Raw genomic sequence first — 21,156 nt, 5'->3', positions numbered from 1 at the left:
CAACTGACAGGCCTGTCCCCAAGATGGAGGTGATCAGGTGCTTAATGCACAAATATTTGTGCAAGATCTTCTCACCCCAATGTTGGGCCTTGAGAGAGATGACCCCAAATTAGGTTTACAATTTGGTCGTGTTTAAGCCATTTGTTGCAATTTTTGGACCCTAATCTATCCAACTCTTCAATATATTTTAGGATCCAAAACCCAACCGGTTTGCATCCCTACCCCAAATCCATCAAATTGATCAAACCCCAGATGAGCTGGGTAAGACATGGATCTAGGTTCTCTTGGCCAAAATAATTTTAATCCTAGAGAAGATCCAATTCTGTTTGCTTGTCGAGTCATGTCCAATCAGGATAAATTGCAAATAGGATCCGGATTTTGTAAAAGCTTGCTCCACCTGGTTTTGAATCCAATTATGTCTGACTGGAGTCCAAACCATTTAGGCAGTTCAGATCCGGGCATTTATTAGGTATTAACTGACCTGGATCTGTTGGGTCATTTCAATAAAGAGTTTTAAATCCAATTAATTAATTAATCAGGTCGGTTATAGTTTTAGGATTTTACTTATGATAAAAAAAATATGACTCCAAATACGAGCCTAGATCCAACTCCATTCGCACCTAGTTCACACCCGATGAGATTAAGCAGCAAACCAGATCCGGATTTTGTAAAAGCTTTCACCATCCAGTTCTCCAATTACGTGGGACCGGAGCCTGAACTAGGAACTTAAATGGGTCGGATCTAGGCAATACCAAGTCTGACCTAATTGGATTCGGAGTCAGATGCGAACAGCTAAAACTGAATCCGGATTTGACTAACTTGAAATCAGACATTAACATGTATTCATATTCGGATCTTAGTCGGACTCATAGTGACAAATCTTGCAAGAAATTGCCTAGAAGTTAAAAACGGCAATTTCTTATGATTTTTTTGTCAGAAACACAAACATCGCATTTTAAACACGATATTTATGTTTTTATCAGCTATTTATCATAAAAAACATAATCTCATTTTAAAATTATTTATTTATATTTCTTTACAAAAATTTACTTTTTATCGCAAAGATTTTCAAAAAATTCCTTTTTTGCGAGTTTTTGGCTGCCGATATTTTGCCGTTTTTAACTTTTGTCACTATGACTCGGTCTCGGATGCAAAGTCCAATACCGTGTCTTAATCCAATTATTAACCGGATCCTACCAATTTCGTATTCGTGTCGGGTATCGGATAATATTCGACCCGTTGACATGCCTAGCCCGAACCGTTTATGCGTGGTGTTTTCGTTATATTTGAGTATTTCGATGTCATTTGTGGGTTTCTCATAGGGATGTTAAACCCTAACCCTAACTCACGTTCTTTTTCTTTCAATCCGCGCCTCCTCTGCTCTCTCCGCGCGACTCCGGGCTCATAATCGTAAGTAAACCATCTTAAATATCTCTTCCTCTGCTCTGTTTTCGTTGTTTGATTTCTGGCTGCCACTGTGCGAATCCATCGATTTCTTGCGAGTAATCTTTTGGTTTTGGGAACCGTGTGTCGATCCATCCATTCTTTTTTTGTTTCATTGGATTTGAATCAGACAGTAGGGTTTTTGTGCAACAAGTTTCGACGAGATTTGAACGAAAGCAAGGTGTATTTTTTTGTTTGGGCGACCACAACTAGTTGTGGATTAGAAACTAGGGTTTCGGTTAATCGTTGGTGATCCGTTTCATTATCTTGCTTCTCACTTTCATCTATATTTGGTCGGTATCTTGCAGTTTTACCGGTCATATTAGGGTTTATCTTTGTACGAATCTCTCCTTGCACAATGTAGATTTACTTTTTGTTATGGCATTTTCTATTTTTTGAGTGTAACGTTGAATGTTCTATCGTGGGTCATATGTTTTTTTAATCTTGAGTTTTAATGGTAGATTAATGATATAGTGTGTGCGTCTGTTACGAGTTTGCAATTGTGTTGATGGCGGGTTCTTGTTTTTTTTTTTGTGGAACACGGCTTTTCTTTGACCAGAATCTCCGTATTTTAACGGTTGGTATTATTCATATTCATGGAACATGTTCAGAGCGTCTTGATGTTTTGCCCAAAATGAAAATACCCTGTGGAGGTCTCAAATAAAAGTAACAAAGCATTTGAGGTGCTTACTTTTCTGTGAATTGTGGCAAAAAATCATGCATGTGTCTGATAGTAATAAGGGTGTGCTTGAATACCTGCTTTTTGATATTTTATTCAAGATGAAAACCCCTGTGAAGTTCTCCGATACAAGTTTTGGAGTGTTCTTGGTTCCTACCTTTCTATAAATTGTAGCTTAAAGTCATTCATGTGCCTAACAGTAACAATGGCGTGTTTGGACTTTGGATACCTTGACTCTTAATTGCTCTGTAGTTGGATTTTCTAGGCCACTGAATTCCTAAACTTGGTTTTAGCATAGACCTCCAGCACTTATCGACAAAGATCAGGTTTTTTGTACTATGACCTATTAGTGTTGCAGTTTAGAACCTAGAATTTGGGCAGTTTCAGTATTTTTTTAATCTCCAGATGCCAAGCCAGTTCAAGGACCATAATTGTAATGTGTTTGAATTCTGGTTCTAGATTAGTAGATTCCAAACACCAGCTAATCAAAATACAGACCAGAATAATTCTGTCCTTGTTGAAAACAAAAGAAAATAATGTTCTTTATCATATGTGAATATGATTGAGATTGAATGTGCACTGGCTATTTGGCTTGCAGTGAAGATCAAGTTCTGCAATAGGCAGGGAAGTCAAGATGAGTCGCGGAGGTGCTGCCCCCAAGGGCAAGAAGAAGGCATCCACCTTCACTATTGACTGTGCAAAACCTGTAGAAGACAAGATCATGGACATAACATCATTTGAGAAGTTTCTACAGGACAGGATCAAGGTTGGAGGCAAAACTGGTGTTCTTGGGGATACCATCACAATTACTCGTGAAAAGAACAAGATCAGTGTCACCTCTGAGAGTTCATTTTCGAAAAGGTATATTTAAGTTTTTTTTTATGTGGTTGGCCGAACTTTCATTTTGATGAGAAACTGCACTTCATCTTATGTTCTTTATTCATTAAACATGACATCTGCACCTCCTGTTTGGCTGTTATGATGATCCTGTTAGTGTTAACCAGTGCTTATTTTAAGGTCATAACCCTGTATTTTGAGTTGGTGATTTTTTTTTTCAGCACCTCATGGAAAATTCTTCTGCTGCATTCATTTTATAAGACATTTACCTTTTTATTGTTTCTTGCTTTTACTTCTTGATGGTATCAAGTGCAAGCTTTTCCATCCCTTTTCTTACCATTGTTACCTGTTTTTATTTACGTATTTGGTGATTTTCTGTTTGAAAAGAATGTTTTTCTTATTGTTTTCTTTTAATGAAACTCTCCCCTATCTCCATGTTTGGTCGGCGGCAACGATGATTTTGTTATTCCCAGCTCATTATGAGACCTCTGAAAGGTCTGGGATATGACACTAACATGATCTGAGCTTTGAACCCTTCATTCAGTTTGTCGGTTGGTTTCTTTGTTTCAGATGCCTTGATTCTATATTTTTTAAGGTTTTCTCTGAAAATATATATAATTATATATGTACAAATTTGTATTTAATGGCTGGAGCTGACACCATTGTTTTGCATTTTACTATTTTATTCTATTCATGACTGCTAAAAATGTCTTTTATTTGTTAATCAAGAACTACCTTTCTTTCTCATCATTACCTTGTGGATGCAAAATATTCCCCTGCTCCTTTTTTTTGCTTGGCTGCAAGGATGATTGTATTTATCCCAGCTCACTATGATGCCTTTATATAAGGTATGGGATGAGATTTCATTATACAATCTGAGCGCCTATCTTTTCTTTTCTTTCTATTCTTTCTCTTGGTATTGTATTTATTTGCCAAAAGTAATGTGCTTAGGTTCTTGTTACTGGCACCCTTCTTTGAACTATCGGAAGCCTTCTCTTTTCACATTATATATTCTTTACGTGGGAATGATCTCACTCTTGCCTTTCTGCATTAATTTAAATGGAGGTTTGGAGTTGGAGTGATGTAGAGTTGGGCATCATTTTCTTCATTCATGGAACCTCCTGCTTACAACATGCATCTCTCTCTCTCTCTCTCTACATGCATACATACATATGTTACATACGGTGGTACACACTCTTGTATGCATAGGTCTAGCCACCAAATAGTAAATCTAACATACACATGTGTTTAGCATGATTTATTTTCTAATTAGAAGGTTTTATAATGTTTAATACACCATAAGAGGGTAAGTAAAATATGTTTATTGGTTTGAACCAAGATTTTCATAGTTTTTTTTACTTTTTTTTCGAAAATTTCACTGCACTGATGTATCGATGTTTGGTTTTATTGAAATATACTCTTGTCTTGAATCATACACTTCCTATGTATAAGGATCTTTTAAGGGTTGAAAATCAATGACTTAGAATTTTCATAAATGTTAAAGCATAAAAAATCAATTTCTCGATCCTATTATGATGATCCAACAATCGATTCCCCTAGCAAATGGACCACTCCGAATGCATCTGCGCAAGGTTAGATTTGCAAAAAAAAACTATGAAAATCTCGATGCATATCAGCAAACATATTTGGTTGTTTAAACATATTCCAGTTTCCCCACAGTAAGGATTCCTTTTTTGAGATGGTGAAAATCAACTGTTCACAATTTATGAAAATAAGGGTAGTTAAAAATGGTATAAAACAACATATTTGAGTCAACTTTAACACATGACAATGATAACTAGAATATGCTAAACATGATCCAATGGTTAGATCTTGCTTTTGGAGTTGAGATCTATGCAAATCAGGTGTGTATAGTGTCATCATAGACGTGCCTATATATATATATATATATATATATATATATATATATATATATATGGAAGGGGAACCATCCAATCAAAGGTCCAAAATCTATAACCAACTACGATCTGATGACTCCCCTTCTCCAATGCTTGACCTCTTTTATTTGTTCTTTATAATTCATTTAGTAAGAAATATGTTTTATAGGAAGACTTTACAACATATAGGCATGCTTTTTGAAACATGAAAAATCTACTGCGCCAAAACTGCAATACAAAGTATTGTGCTTTGTTGATTTTTAGCACTTTCAAAGATGCATTTATACTTCGAAAATTCATAATCCAAAACATGTTGCTTATTAAATGAACCATAAAATTCCAATATGTAAAGTCTCATCTATGAAAACTCTATTGTTAGAGAAGGAATCCCAACTTTTGGACCTTCCTTTGGGTCAATTGTCCCCTTCTCCCCTCTCTCTCTCTCTCTATATATATATAACATGACTTATATTACTGTACAAAACATTAACACTTGAAATGCCACAAATGTCATTTGGTTCTATTCCTTGGAAAAATTTAAAACAGAAGCTGGTAGAGTAAAGAAATGTTGTATTTTTTAACCTTGTTTCTTTTTTTGCTAATTTAGCTGGAATATAAACGAATATCTTAATAATTTTCCGATGGTGCTATATAGGTATCTGAAATATTTAACGAAGAAGTACTTGAAGAAGCACAATGTAAGAGACTGGTTGCGTGTGATCGCATCTAACAAAGACCGGAGTGTGTATGAGCTGAGGTACTTCAACATTGCAGAAAACGAGGCTGAGGAGGAAGATTGATGAGAGGCACTTGGAATTTTTTTCACTTTTCTGCAAAACCTCTTTAACTTTCTTTTGGTATTTATAAGCATTTCCTGTTGTTATCTCCATTAGATTTTGTGTGAAAGACATACTGTTATTGAAGTTTTGGATATGATGGCATTTCAATCCTTGGTAGGGTCCATTTTTACTTGGTAGCCGCAATTCAATTCATCAAATGCAAAGTGACCTCATGGTTATTCTCCAAATAGTCGTGTTAAAGGTGTGTTAACCCACTGCTTTGATGATTCGAATGGTTGGTGATATGATTAAAAACCACATTTTGTTCCCATAAGATGGACTTAACATAAAACCTGGACGAATCCATGATTCGAATGGTTGCTCCTTCGTGATGATGAGGAAGGGGTTGCATGCATCCTCGGGCTTGTGGATGGGGTGTACCCCTTACCCTAAGTTCGAATCCCTTTGTGGGCTCTAGGGCTGATAAATGAATCGGGGACAGCTTGTGTAATATATAAAAGAGTTATGTATTCCCGGTATAAATAACATAAAATTTTTACACGAGCCAGCTCGATTTAGTTCAGGGATTAACTGAGCTTGAGCCCGGCTCAGCTAATCATGAGCATGAGTCAAGTCATAAGCTCGGTCAACCAGGCCAGAACTTGACCTGCTCGTTTACCAGCCTTAGTGAACACCCATTTTTACAAGTCGAAGCTGGAGGCCTCCCGTGAAAAGATCAGATTGCACAAATATTTATGCATTAAGCACCTGATCACCCTCCATCTTGAGAACAGGCCTGTCAGTTGTGGGGCCCAAGGCCTGATGGAGGGTGATCAGGTGCTTAATGAACAAAATTTGTGCAATGTGATTTCACCTGATCCGGACTCAGGCCTCCTCCCTGGTTGGGTGCTGGGGGTGGGGAGTTATCACGCATGGAGTTTTACACTGCCGGGATGGCAATTATAGGTAAAATAGGCTAAGACCGATCCTGGATGCAGTTTCTCCATGTAATAATAATAAAAAAAAAACTTGATGGGAACATGGAACTCTATTTGCTGCCTTGCTCCTTTATGTTGCAACTAAGATGTACTTATTCTGTTATTAATACATTAGATGGGCCTAGCATATCTCCAATTGGATTTTGGGCGATGAAATGGGGGGCTGCCCATTTTCCGTCTCAGGCTGTCACAAAGACACGAGGATTCATGATGTGGATTCGACTCGTCAAAAAAAATTTTTGAAACAAAGGACAGAAGATGCTGAATTTTAAAATTTTTAATCAATAAAAAACTAATTTTAATATTTTAATATTAAATATGTATTTTATTCAAAATAAAACTAAAAACATAAAATTTTTAAAATATTCACTGTATGTGTTGGTATCCGTGTCCACGAGTTCGAGCATTTTCTCTTGTGTCACTAGGAACACACGACAAAAATAGTGTCCCTATGACATAAGTCCCAAGTGATACCCGTTGCTCGATGATGGGAAGCGTCCATGGCTCCTGTTGTCCATTATAGGTTATGTCATGTACCCTCCACTGAGAGGACAGGATGTGCTGTCCTTCCCAATCCACGCATCTTCATTTTTTTTTTCGTTCGACCTTGGTTGTCCTGTCGAGGCCGGGGAGGGGGGGGGGGGCGGAGGGGGCGGAGGGGACAGCGGCGGATGCTGATTTTGCATCCACAGGATGCACTCACCAGGACACAGCGGACGTGTGCGGTCCACATTCTGGGCATCCCGTGGACGTGCATAGGCGGCGATGCAAACGCCCCCTATATTTACTATGGACATTTTATGTGCTTGCATGAAAGAGGGAACACTGGTCTTGCTATGCTGCTTGTGTTTGAATTTGTTCACAAATTGAGTGGTTTGTATGCATGTTGACATCTGATTAAGATCCAGCTCTTTATGGAAATCCTTTCTCTTTGTTTTTTTGCAAACTTTCTGAAGGTCCAATTAAGCATATAGCAACCTGGAACATGTGCAAGTGATATCATACCCTATCGTCATACCCACCCTAGGACTGTATTAGGGATGTCAATGAATCGGATTTTATCCGCTATCCCAACTGAATTTGATTCCATTTAGTTGCATTTGGTAAGCTAAAACCATATCCACTTATAATTGTATGCAGATATGGTTTAGATTTTTTGCTACCGCAAATTTCAAAAATTGGCATATATCCAAATCCATTTACATGTAAAAAGGTGATTCTGGTATGAGCTTTTCACCATCCGAATCCAAAATCGGATCTGTTTAGCTAACATCTGATTAGTTGAATATGGTATTGGTCACATCCTATCCAAATCTGCACTGTTTACATCCCTAGATTGCATTGTTGGATTAAATCTTACCCAGTGGATGGATTACACCCTTAGATTGTGTGTTTTCAGTGAAAATATGATTTTAAATAATAAAATTTTGGTGTTTTTACAGACACTGGTTTTTGAATCGTCGTAAAATCCTGCACATAGGTTGGATTCTGGTCCTTCAAAACTTTGATCTTCGTTAAATGGACCATTAGGTTCACATTTACTGGGTCAGACCTGCTTACAACCATGCGATATGACATTAGAGTGTGAAAGTTGTTTTTTTTTTTTTATATTTACACGGAGAAACCACCTCTAGGATCAGAGACGTAGCCGGACTCGCTCTACTTGCTGTACTTACAATCACTGTCCTGGTAGCATAAAACTCTGTGAGCTTACCCCTTTCCCCCATGGGAGTCGTCAAAAGTTAGGGTGATTGGATCCCATTCCATTCCATGTGTGTGTGTGCACGTGTGAGTCGAGTCCTTTCTGCGTCCAGTCCCTTGCACAAGTATCACTCATGCATTTGCTATTGCAATGGACGTGTTATAGCAACTGTTTTTATTTTGTTTCTCGAATATAAACTCTATTATTATTCTTCAAACACACGCACACAACGATGCAACATAAAAGGTTGTCCCTGAGACCAAAGGGGGGGCTCCATTTGTCTGGTAGGAGCAGCTAGTGCACGCCACCTTGTGTTGGAAGTTCAAATCCCAATGGTATCATCGTATAACTGGTAGGGGTGTGACTAACCTCAGCTTGCCTTTAAAAAAAAAAAGGTTGTCCCTGAGATCGCAGATCTGATTCCAAAGGGTAGAAGAATTTAGATAACTATGGATCAACTAAGAAAATAATGTAATTAACTAGTGAAACAACACAATAACAGGAAACAAAGAAACATAATAGTAAACCCTCAAAAGCTCTCTCAAAGGTCTCTACTAATCCCTATTTATAGAGGAAATAACCTGCGAAAAATCCTAATTCCAAGTGCAGGTCTAATATAGATCCAATATTCAAATACACTTCAAAAAACCAATGACAAAATTGAATATATATATATATATGAGAACTGAACATATTAAGCCTCATTTTTTGTTCTGCCCCATGGTTTTGAAGTATTTTATGATAGATCTGAACCGTTAGATGTGTTTAGCATGCTCCATTTAGTGAGAATCGACTCTTGGATCATGTTTTTTTTATGAAAAAATGCTAAAAAAATCAAACGGTTAAGATCTATCATATAACACTTCAAAACTATGGGGCAGAAGGAAAAATGGGGCCTAATATGTTCAGTTCTCATATATATATATATATATATATATATATAGAGAGAGAGAGAGAGAGAGAGAGTCTGTGGTTGCAGTTGGAGGAAAGGCAACTTAAGGGTCAACAAAGCCTCCCCCACCTGCTGAGGCCAGTGCATTATTAAGAGCAAGAGTGTTGCTTGTCATCCTTTCAACGTTTCCCACCGTGCAGTTGAATCCCTTCAGCAGTACTGTCCCATTGTAGCCACTGAAGCCATCCAAGCATGTGTCCTCACTGGTGAGTGCAGCACTCACCCATGTGACCATGTCTGCATGTTGCTCACCTGCAACCTAAACCTGCTGCTCTCCAGCTTCCTATCTCGAACAAGGCCTTGTGATCCAGAGCATCCCCGAACAATTCTATGCAATCTGCCAGAGCCAGTCTTGCTCTTTGCCTGAGTCCCAGTTGCCTGAGGCTCAGTATGTACTGAGAAACATTCTTGGTTTCTGCCAGAGTAACTGAGAACGCAGCACATGCGATCCTGCTCGGGCAAGAAGATAGTGTGATGAAGCACAAGTCAGGGTATTGTGTCACATTACAAGCATTTCTAAGGTAATCGTTTAGCAGAGAAAGAAAGAGCACCACAGTGGTGGATATGAATGACATAGTGAGTAAAAGTGAGAAAAACAAAACTGAACATTTAGTGGAGGCCAGAGCAAGACTAAGGACTAAGGAAAGAGCACTCACTATATTGCTTTATGATTGAGGGGGAGGGATGGGAAAATGTGAATGCAATAAAGAATGGTAGATGGCAGGCCAACAGTATATATCATTTTGGAGCTTGGCCTTTTAGGTATTCATGCAATGCTCTGCTCGTGAAGCTGTAAAAAGAAGAAGAGGGAAGCATGTATGTGGGACCTTCAATAATATTTCTACCTTTGATGCAGTATCCACCTGACAGCCGTCCATCTGAATGCATTTGGAAGTCCCAATGAAGCTTAACCAGGTGTTTGGTTGATAATTTTTTCCAAGGATTGTGTTGGGGTCCAATTCCTGGTTTTGGTTTTCCTTGAATATGCACATGGAACGGCAGGAATGGAATTGCATTCAAATAAACCCTAGATATTTTCAGATTTGGTGAACATTGGGAATAACTAGTCAATTACAAATTTATTGTACTGCAAGTCTTTGCACTGAAATTTCATGTGGGCCTATGTTCCCGATATTGAAAAGCTCAAAGTGTGGATTTCATGTAATCAAATTCAACAGCGATTGATTCATTCTAAATCAAATTCCACAGATAAATATCATCACTTAGGGCAGTATTGTGTCTCTTGGGAGATTGCCATAGATCGCGAACAGGATGAAAAAGCTTCCACTGTCAATTCTATAAGGGGAACTGAAGAAATATCAAGTTTTGACATGACAGGTGAGATGGTCACATGGGACCATCTTCTTACCCATCATTGTAAAAATTGAATAAGACGCCGCATCTATCGTGCACTATATATTTTCCCATTATATATATAGAGGAATGAAAACCTACCCACTAAAAAACATGCCAAACCTACCCAATGAAATTTTTTTGGTGTTTTTTCCAAAATTATGAACTTACAAATGTGTTCAGCATGATTGATTTACTAGAAATCAACACTTGGATCATGCATTTTGGATAGAAAAAATGGTATTTGGAGCCTCAAAAATTTATGAAAATTGTATGCCATTGATTTTTAAAACTTATAAAAACCTATACATGCATCGAAATCAAATGTTCCAAGAATATAGATCACATCTGTACGGTCAAAAACAAAAATCCAATCAAGCGTGTGGTGGGTAGGCTTGGCATGATTTTTAGTGGGTAGGTTTTCATCTCTCTCTCTCTCTCTCTCTCTCTCTCTCTCTATATATATATATATATATATATATATATATATATATATATATATATATATATATATATATATATATATATATAAACTCTCGCAAGGTCTCACTTGACCACTTCTATGATCGTTGCAATTTTTTTTCCTTTCTTTTTGGGGAAAAAGAGAAAAACTCTCACAAGGTTTCACTTGACCTTTATTTAAAAAAGATGTTTTTGAAAAATTAACTCGCCTCCGTTTCAAAAATTTTGCAAAAAAATGGAGAGACGGAATTCGCTCGTCGGTATGAGGTTCAACCGTTCTTGACGCCTTTACCAGGGGTAATTGAACCAAGGATCGAATCAATGTTTTTGCTTTACCTAAATTTGTCTAAATGACTATTCTGAAATCCTAAATGCACATTGAATCATGCTTGTGCTTATGAAGATGCATGCTTTGGAGAAGTGCTTTAGAAATTTTGGATTTTTTCAAGTGATCTCGAAACAAGTTTGAAAATATCCATGAAGAAGAGGTTCAAAAGTTGAACTTGATTTGAAAGATTTGAATTTTGAATCTAAACTTGAAATTTGAGATTTTGAAAAGGAAATTTGAAATTTGGGTGTTAAAATTGGAACTGAAAATCAAAGGTTGAAATAGAATTGAGATTTTTAGAGTTTTGAATTTTGAAGAATGGAGATCGAAAAAACAATGGAATTGAAAGAGAGTGAAATTGAAAAATAAGAGACTGAATTTCGAAGTTGGGACTTGAATTTGAGGCTTTGAAATGGATTTTTTTAAAATCAGAATTTGGAATTGGAAATGGAATTAGAAATTGGAATTTTGAATTGGTTTTGGGATTGAAGTTCAAGCTTGAATTTAGGAATTGGAAATTAATTTCAAGTTGGAATTATATATATAGGGTACTCCAGGTGCTCCCACCTAATAAAAGCTTTAAAATTTTAAAAAATTTGAGCATCTTTTTGTTGATCAGACCCTACAGATATGATTTACAATCATTATTTAGTGGAAAACAAGTTTTGGATCATGTGATTATAACATACATGCAGGTTTTTTATGATCTTAAAAAATCAACGGCTTACAATGTGATAAAATTTCATGACTTAAAAAATCTTATTTTTATGTCCAAAAAACATGATCCAAAACATGATTTCTATCAAACAAACTATGTTAAATACATCTATAAAACATGATTCCTATCAAACAAACTATGTTAAATACATCTATAAGGTGTGATTGAGAAGATGCAAGCTACAACTAGGATTTCTAGTAGGTCGGAGTAGGTGCTCCTGGAGCACCGGAGCATATATATATGTGTGTGTGTGTGTGTGTGTGTGTGTGTGTGAATCACATGTTTCAGTATGTATCCAGCTTTGAAAGAATTGCTATGGGCAATATTTGTGGCAATTGTGTTCAAATACCATCGGTTGCTTGTTCACTCTTGACTATCAACAGCCAGTAAAGATGCTTTTATGATTTGATAACCCCGTTATGTGCCCCCATGTGTCACTGTCACCTTTTGTCTCCTTGCATTGGAGAATTGATCCAGCTTTGTTACCCACTTCCGCAACAAGTGCAGTATACATGTTATGAATAATCTTAAATCAAAGAAATTTGTAGACGTGAGCAAGCAAAGTATAACTGTTTTGTGGAAAACCCAAGGGTTACTCCACTTTAGGTTCAAATTTGGCTGTTAAGTCGGGAAAGTTATTAGGTGACTATAGGGACTTGAAGGGTGCCACTAAAAAGCAAAGCTAAATTATTCATATATTCCTGCCTAATTCTAACATTGATTCTAAGCAATGTGAAAGAGTAAAGGCACAAGCCACAATAGTAAGAAAGGAGTTTTTTCACTCGTGGCTTCACATGTAGTCCACACATGAAGATACTGAGAGTGGTTGGGCGGACATGAAATAGTGTTTTACAGCATGTAACAGAAACAACCACTTTTACTAGATGCCAATTGAAGAAACTGAAGAAATCAGATCTTATATAATAGACAGAATGCTTCCTCAAAAAACTCTAGAATAAGGTAATGAAGTATAAATTACAGGTTGATCATTGAAAAAGAAAAGAACAAACCTCCCTTGATAGTTATAACCCAACATCATAGGGATAGCAGGGCCAGGATTTGTACCAGCTGCTTGCTGAGCAAAATTTAAACAGTTAGAATGCAAAGGATCAACACAGTCTTTGTACTAGATAAAAACACGGAGCTCAACAGTATTAGCTTTGAATGTTCTTCTGCTACTTAACCAGCTTTTGGCAGGCTCTCCTCAGTTGGAATCTCAAGTGTTGCTCCAGCATGCTCTTTACTGGGTTTTACCTCTGCAGAAGTTATTTGCTTATGATAATTAGTCAGGAATTGAAACAAACAGCAAATAAAAAGAGGATATAAAAGGTTGCCCGTGCAAAAAGCATCTAATGGTTGAAAAAATGAAAGCTGAAAGAAAACATTTGTCAATGAAACTATATAAGCCACCATCACGTGAATAGCTTGTTCACCATGCAGAAATTACGGCATTTCTTGACAAGCATGTCACTACTATAAAACAAATGAGCACCGTGACATAGGTTCCATTGTTTGCTTAGGTTTCGGTTCACCACCTATTTATTTTTCCTGTCTATATAATAAGAAAAAAAGATCAATAGAATGTTAAGCTTCCCATGGAACTTGAACATATGTCCATGATCAAATCAGAAAAATGGCCACATAACACAAACAGCTAAAAGAGAAGTAAACATAATTTACTTTGTAGCCAGCCTCCACGAGGGAATAACTACTTGTGCCAATAATGTTTTTATTAGAGTGGCATGCAGGACATGCCGATTTTGAAAAGGGAGTACCTCTATACAGCATGGAGAGCAGATCGTCATTCTGTAGCATTACAAGAATTATGCTACTAAGGTTATACACCAGACGCACAAGAATCTTCAAATCATAGAATGCAGATGACAATCTTATGAATAACCTCAGTAAGGATGGTACTGAAAAAATGATCCCTAAATGGATTGAATAAGTTCAATAAAGCATCCAGGTACTATTCAAAAAATAGAAAACAAACTTTCATATGTTAACCTTAGTCATCCATAGTTCAAAATCTATCTGCACATCCAGAACAGCTAGACACACTGAAAATTTGAAACCCATGACCCCAACCAGCAAATGGATAAAGACACATTGTCACTTCCCACTCGTCACATAAATGTGCGAAAGGCACTACATCCAATACTTATCCAAATGCTTCAACTGGCAACAAATCCAAAATCCAAAAAGGCAGGCCCTAACATGAAGCCCAATAGCGATCACCCAACTGTATTCATGAATATTGAGATAATTCACAAAGAGGAGATCAACCCCTTAAAAAGAATGGAATAGATGGATTCAGCACCAGATGAATACTGATCTCTTTAACCAGGCCAGGTTTCAGACCAGAGAATCTGGGGAATATGTTTCAACTATCATACTCAGAGTATTAGATTGTTCTTAGGTGACCAGTCTATTGGATAAAGTGATAAGACTTTTCTAATTCAAAGCTATTAGATTTGTTGGAGGCAAGAGAATCCAATTTCAAAGCCAAAAATGACTTTCATGAACTGCACAAGCAATTAGACAAAGCGATGCATTCTAATCAGTTTCTTAGCTTGATTTAGAATAATTTTGGCATATTCCTTACACAAAACTCCTAGAATAACACCTTAATAAGGAAAGAAAGAGGGGGGGGGGGGGGGGGAGCTACCGCATCAAAGAATTGTCAATACATGCATTGGCATACGGGACTGCATAGATACCTTTCAACATGTCTGACACATTACTTGTGATCTAGGTTATAAGGACTCAAGACACATGATATCAGATTACAATATCTAAAGAAGCCTTATCACTTCAATCCACTGCTTCAGCTATTGTCACTACAATGTGCTTCTTTCTGTTGCTCAGAGTTCTACTGATACAATTGCTTCTGCTTCTCTTCTCTAATTGATGAATATGGCAGGTGTTACTAGTTCACATCCTCCACTTCATGTTCTCTTTCGTACTGGGTTAGGTTTCCACCATTTAGTTTGCAATTGCTTCACTTCTTTGATATCATGTACCAAGGTTGTAAGTATCATATCGTTTCCTGTATCGGTCGGGCCCAAAATAAGATTCGTACCACATCGTAAAAAATCATAATTCAAAAAATTCCAAAAAAAATCATGAAAATCAGAAAAGACTAACAAAAATTCTAAACAAATCATAACACATAAAACAATGATGAATTACACAAAATACAATCATAAAATCACATATGAAGCATTTTTGTCTCTATGAGTTACATGAGACATCATCAAACATCAACTATCTCACAAGAACAATACAAAATATTAAATATCTTACAATTAAGAATATGCCACAAGACTCATACTTTCATATTATATAAACAAAATATTATGGCAATAGTTGACCTCAATTTTCAATCGGTTTTCACTCATTACTTGAGTGTTCCATTTATGTCATCTTTGTTGGAGGAGTGTGGAGCTTGATTTCTACCTTGATATAAATCTCTAATTTTCGCGGATCCAGGGGGCAGCGCTCCCCGAGGCAGTTTTTTTTTAGGGTAGCTTTTTAATCTTACTCATAATAAAGATTTTGTACCTTAACCCAGTTTCTTGAGTGAAAAAATAGTGAAAATGCACTTTTACTTTAGCAAACTGCAAAAACTCTCGCCCTTGCGCACGGATCAACACCCAAATCGCTCCCACGAGTCTTAAGGTACGTGGATACCTCTCTAATGACTTCTAGATAAATGAGGGAGTCAGCCCTCAAGAGGTTTTTAAAACCTAAAAACTGAAAAATTATGACTCAGTCCCTTCTTAAGTGTGTTGACCCTACATCGTATGATACATCCTGCATCGTACGATACAGGCATGTATCATACGATATAGCTACTATACACACTCGTATCATGACAAGAGTGTGTATCATATTGATATTCCTCTAAGAAATGATACATACATACAACATTGTTATGTACTACTTTCCTATTTGGGGTTTTTGCCCCTTAGTTCATAGATTTGAGATCACTAAACCATGTCAGCAGAAATATGACCCTTCCCATTCACTTTTGTGTCTTCACTTGATGAATCTGGGAGCTTCCTGTTACATTCATGAAGTTTCCTTTGACAAGTTAGCTGGCTGGTAATTAACTAATATTTTCTCAAATCTGGTTCTGGTATGCAAGAACAGTGAAAAGGGTGATCCTAAGGTCAAGAGGCACATTGGGATAGGGTTTTTCTGTAGCCCATAGAAATTTCCCTTTGGTTAATCTAGTTCCTGGCGCCTCATCCATTTTACAAATTTGACATCACAGACTCCAGTCCATGTCCCATGGGACTACTTAAGCGTATCTTAACAAGCATTCTATCAAATTGTATTCTTGTTAAATGCAAATTGCAAGTAGAAAAACACTTTATCCTTATACTGAACCAGTGCACCTAATACTTTAGGACATTTCTGGGACACACACATAAACATGGGCGCACATAAGCAGGTTTTTAACTTAATCAATCGAATATTGAACACGTTATCCCAACATTCTTCAGATTTCTTCTCAGAAGTCTCATGCTACAATTACAGTAAGTGAATGAAAACGCATAAGGCAGATTGCTCTATCTTTCCAAAGACAAACTAAATTGCACCAAGAATCCTAAGAAGGCACCCGCCAATGTGATTCATGATTCTCGTAATCAGACTTTTCTGAAAAGAAATTTCCCCAAAAGAATCAACAGATCCGTCAAGGCACTAATCAAATAAATCCAATCAATCTTATTTGTTCTGTGGTCCTATTTAACTTTAAAGAAGTGAACATTGACTCTCCCTGGCCATAGATCTGGAATTGTTCAAGGAACAACATTTCATAAATGAGTCCTGTTAATATTGTCACTTTCCAATGCTCGCCTACGTGTTCAGTGTCCATTCAATCACAAAACTGCGAACTTGGTAGCATCGTTGCATTAATGACCACAAACAAATGAAGTTCACAAGTTTAACATCCTCAATTTGCAACTCTATGATCTCAAAAGCCATAAAAAAGCATGTCAAAAGGAAAAAAATAATTTAAAAAAGAAAGACAAACCTATAGAAGAAAAAATGAAGAATAACCCTAAAGAACAGGTGTTTAACCACTCTGTGATCACCCATCAAGAAGTTCAAACACATACCACTATAGAAACAAATCAAACCCAAAAAAAGAAAACAAAAGAAAGCTTCCTAATTCATCTCCCAAATAACTCCAAACCAACAATTTTCTTCGCTTTGGTCAAGATGGCACCCTTCAATATCGATGCATATACAGACCAACAAAGAAAATGATAAAAAAAATGGCACAGAAAGAGAGAGAGGTGTTGTTGGTGGGTACCGTATCCGCCGCTAGAATTGAGCTTGGCCTGAACGATCATGTTGGAGATGAAGTGGGAGGCTTCGTAGGCGTCGTCGATGAGCTTCTTGACGTGGGCTTCTCCCGTAGCGTGGCGGTTCTCTTCGAACTTGCTCCTGATCTCCTTCGCCGACTGCTGCAACATCCACTCGTCCCCCGCGAACGACTTCTTCGCCGCCCTCAGCAGCGTCCTGTACGCACCACCCACCGATTCCTTCCCCATCATTTCTTTGCTTCTCTCTCTCTCTCTCTCTCTCTCTCTCTCTCTCTCTCTCTCTCCTTGCTCCGTCCGTCCGACTCGTTTGTTTCACGATGGAGAAAAGGAAATCAGTGAAAACCGAAATCCCATCATAGCCCTCCCTTGAGCGGAAAATGCTTTCCCTGGGAAGGTCATGTGTGACACAGGTTTCCAAGGAAACTCTTGATTTGGGTGAAAAATGTGGGAAGGTCATGTGTGACACGGGTTTTCAAGGAAACTCTTGATTTCCCCCCTTTCCACTGCCATCCCTATTTACCCCTCTCTTGCATAACACAGTTAGGGTATCAACGGGTTGGGTTTGGTTCAGACCCAGGTTGAACCAGACCTAGCACTGATTTTCGAGTATGGTATCAGGTCCTGACCTGGTCTCATCGAACCAACCATAAGAGAAACCATACCCAAACCTGATAAAAACTGCATGAACCAGACTTGGGCTATACCCGGTAAAATAATATTTTTTTTATCATGTTTACATTGGAAAATTGCTGGTCTTAATGAGAACTTGGGTTGGGCCCTGGTCTGGTATAAAATTTCACAAACTATAGTGGTTACATGTATTAATCGGACCTTCGGGTTCAGACCCAGGTCTTCTTATTTATCACCATATCTGGACCCTATAGGGTTTGGTACGCCTGACCGGTTGACACCCCTAAACAAAGTGTCAAACGACAAAGAGTGTTCAAGCTCAACTCCTTGTTCCGAGCCGAGCTGTCTGTCTATTAAAAAAACCACAAATTTCTAAATTAAAATTAATAGAAATTAAAATCTAAACCCAGTGAGTCAAGCTCAAATTGATCCATGTGCAAAATAAATACATGGTTCCAAAGCTGTAATCAATAAAGTTTGCGGGTGCATAGGTGTATCGGTAGCTTTTAGAGGTGGGCCATGTAAGGTAGGGTGATCGTAGGGCCCCACCCAGGGTATTTCATCGTTTCAGCAAGGGTTCCTCATCATAAAAAAAAATAAAAAGTTGGAACTCTAAAGTTATTACTTGTAAGCCAAACACTTCAACCATTGAGAGCAAAGTTGAATATTTTTTGTTTATGTTCAACTTGAAAGTGCTATATGATCAAGACAACGAGCATTAGAGGGGGGGGGAGGGTGAATAGTGCTTTTAAATAATGTATTTGGAATTTTGAAGGATTTTGAAATTCACACAGCAATCACACAAAGAACACAAGATTTTATCCTGGTTCGATCTTCCTGACCTACATCCAGTCCCCAAACAAAACCCGCTTGAGATTTTCACTATCAACCTTGTGTCACCACAAGAACATACAGACCAAGTCCGGTCCCACTTTCAGTAACAACCCTACTGAAAGCAAACAACTCCTTTAAACCAAGGAGTCCTTTTCTTTTACAGAAAATATAAATAAGCAAACTTACAATCAACCTACGAGCCTTTCTTATAAATGCAAATGAAATGCAATTGGCTTCTGAGGTTGTTGAAATACTCAACTCATGAATTCACTGTCTCTCAAAAGAATTTGAGCGAAAAACTGGAGTGAAAATATCAAGTGAGTGTGAAAACGAATACTTGAATGAATATGAGTGAAAAACAAAGAATTTGATCTTTGTAATTCATTGTAATTTGATGTTTTTGAGTGTAGAATTCACTCTTATTTATAGTCGAAAGATTCCATACGTTGAGGGTATGAAAGGGTGTCAAAACAGTCACTTTTTAACGATTAATTCATTTAAAAAATGAAAAGACACACCTTTTAAAAGTTACAGAAAAATGACTATATTAGTCGACTGAAATAGTAATTAGTCAACTAAAATCAAATATTAGCAGACTAACAGTTATTGTCAGTCGACTACTGTGTTTAACAGAACCGTTTTAAAATCTGGAGCTTGAAACTTAGTCGACTAAAGAAAAGTTAGTTGACTGATGAAATTATCAGTAGACTGAAAAAAGCTTTCAGACGACTCCTGTTAAATTTTTCTGAAAACCAACATTTTGTCTAGTCGACTATGAAAACCTTCAGTCAACTCCTGCTAAATTTTTCAGAAATCAAACATTTTGTCCGGTCGACTAAGAGTCGATTAGTCGACTAATAAAAAAGTTGACGTTTTGCTTTTAAAAATTGGCGCAAAAAAGTTGGTCGACTAGTGAGTCTGTTGGTCGACTAATAAACATGAAAAATTAAGTAAAGAGTTTTCTAAAATGATTTTCATGAAGGGTTCTTTTAGAAAAGTTTTTCTAAAGACTTTTTATATAAAATGCAATTGAAATATGCACTATGAGTAAGGCTCTTATAAGAATCTAAGACATTTAATGAATTTATATTTGCACATTTATCTTCAAAGATTCTTCATTGAATTCTTCAATTCTTGTCATCTTTCTTCATTGCCTTAGCTGAAATGCAGTTGATTCAGTTGTTCATCATCAAAATCTAGTTTTAGAAATATCATATACGGCTTCATTGTCGTAACAATCTTCTCTTTTTTTTTATGATGACAAACTAGTCAAAGATGGAGCATTTAGATGCATAGATGGAGATTTTACTCCCCCTATCAATATGCTGCAAAACATAAAAAGTTAGCACAATCAAAGTATATATATATATATATATATCACATATTGATTGTTTTGCATTTCCCTTATTACTTCATCATTTCTATTTTTTTTTTCATGAAATTAGTATCAAGTTCAAATGCAATTTTCAATGCTTTTTCATGCAATTTTCATGTTTGTCTTTTTCTCCTCCTTTGTCATAATCAAAAGAAGTAAGCGCAATCATAGTATAAGCAAAATGCAAATTCAAGTTCAAAATATTACAACTCCAAAAATTATCAATGTTTAGGAAAAAAATGTTGTTTTATCAAAGCAATAACAGTTTACAAAGTTCAAGAGAAGTATTGCTTGATTATCTCTTTGAGTTCAGCAATATCATTCTGAATTGACGAAAGTTGTTGAGTCACATCCTCACGAAAAGTGTGTTGATGTAGCTCCAAAGCTTCTATTTGTTGCAAAACTTCATCATGATCTTGATCAATAGGGACTTTCTTTTGTTTGCCTTGAGATGGAGGTGACATAGGAGATGGTGATGGTTCAGAAGATGTAGGGGAATCAAAACGTGAAGGAGGTAAATAGGTGAGTTTCATGCGTTTAAAAACAGTTTCATCAAAGATTTTCTTTTGCGAAACGGATTTTTCATTAGTCAAAGGCACTTTGAAATATTTAAAAATGCAGGTTAGAAGACATCCATACGGAAGAAAGGAGTTTTGCTTCCACAACGTAGTAAAATATACGTTTGCCTAATTCGCAGAAATATTTCTAAATAAGACATAAAAAGCACTAGAAAGATCTGTTGAAAAATAATCAAAGGATCAGGTTTTAGGGAGGACATTATGGGCAAGAATCATTCCGACAATGAGAGTGCGAGGTTGAAGATTGATAT

The 21,156-nt window shown here is 36.9% G+C and overlaps 3 protein-coding genes and 2 non-coding genes across 5 annotated transcripts; 3 read left to right on the top strand and 2 right to left on the bottom strand.

Annotated features, from left to right (window-relative positions):
* The first annotated feature begins 1,333 nt into the window (after positions 1 to 1,333).
* Positions 1,334 to 5,825, top strand: LOC149820757 (large ribosomal subunit protein eL22z-like). Its single transcript, XM_089983158.1, has 3 exons — positions 1,334 to 1,410; positions 2,721 to 2,983; positions 5,513 to 5,825. Exons 2-3 carry the CDS (start codon positions 2,757 to 2,759, stop codon positions 5,655 to 5,657), a joined length of 372 nt encoding a protein of 123 aa, XP_089839284.1. The 5' UTR covers positions 1,334 to 1,410; positions 2,721 to 2,756; the 3' UTR covers positions 5,658 to 5,825.
* Positions 3,401 to 3,491, top strand: LOC149820759 (small nucleolar RNA snoR69Y). Its single transcript, XR_016426920.1, has one exon. It is a non-coding gene; the product is annotated as a small nucleolar RNA snoR69Y (small nucleolar RNA).
* On the top strand, positions 3,752 to 3,846 carry LOC149820758 (small nucleolar RNA snoR69Y). Its single transcript, XR_016426911.1, has one exon. It is a non-coding gene; the product is annotated as a small nucleolar RNA snoR69Y (small nucleolar RNA).
* Positions 5,826 to 9,027: 3,202 nt separating the features above from the next.
* Positions 9,028 to 10,114, bottom strand: LOC149820756 (pectinesterase inhibitor 6-like). The gene is given in 3 exon segments (XM_089983660.1): positions 9,028 to 9,523; positions 9,526 to 9,552; positions 9,555 to 10,114. Coding segments are annotated over 3 exon segments (528 nt in total). The 5' UTR covers positions 9,864 to 10,114; the 3' UTR covers positions 9,028 to 9,331.
* A 2,970-nt stretch (positions 10,115 to 13,084) lies between these two features.
* LOC149820755 (mitochondrial zinc maintenance protein 1, mitochondrial-like) lies at positions 13,085 to 17,807 on the bottom strand. The gene is made up of 2 exons (XM_089982944.1): positions 17,476 to 17,807; positions 13,085 to 13,405 (listed from the first exon to the last, which is right to left on the bottom strand). Exons 1-2 carry the CDS (start codon positions 17,717 to 17,719, stop codon positions 13,329 to 13,331), a joined length of 321 nt encoding a protein of 106 aa, XP_089839070.1. The 5' UTR covers positions 17,720 to 17,807; the 3' UTR covers positions 13,085 to 13,328.
* Between the last annotated feature and the right edge of the window lie 3,349 nt (positions 17,808 to 21,156).

Source organism: Nuphar pumila, chromosome 12 (assembly GCF_984573655.1).
Source record: "Nuphar pumila chromosome 12, dmNupPumi1.hap1.1, whole genome shotgun sequence".
Lineage (NCBI taxonomy): Eukaryota > Viridiplantae > Streptophyta > Magnoliopsida > Nymphaeales > Nymphaeaceae > Nuphar > Nuphar pumila.
The sequence above is the reverse complement of the archived record's forward strand: the minus strand, read 5'-3'. Positions and strand labels throughout refer to the sequence as shown.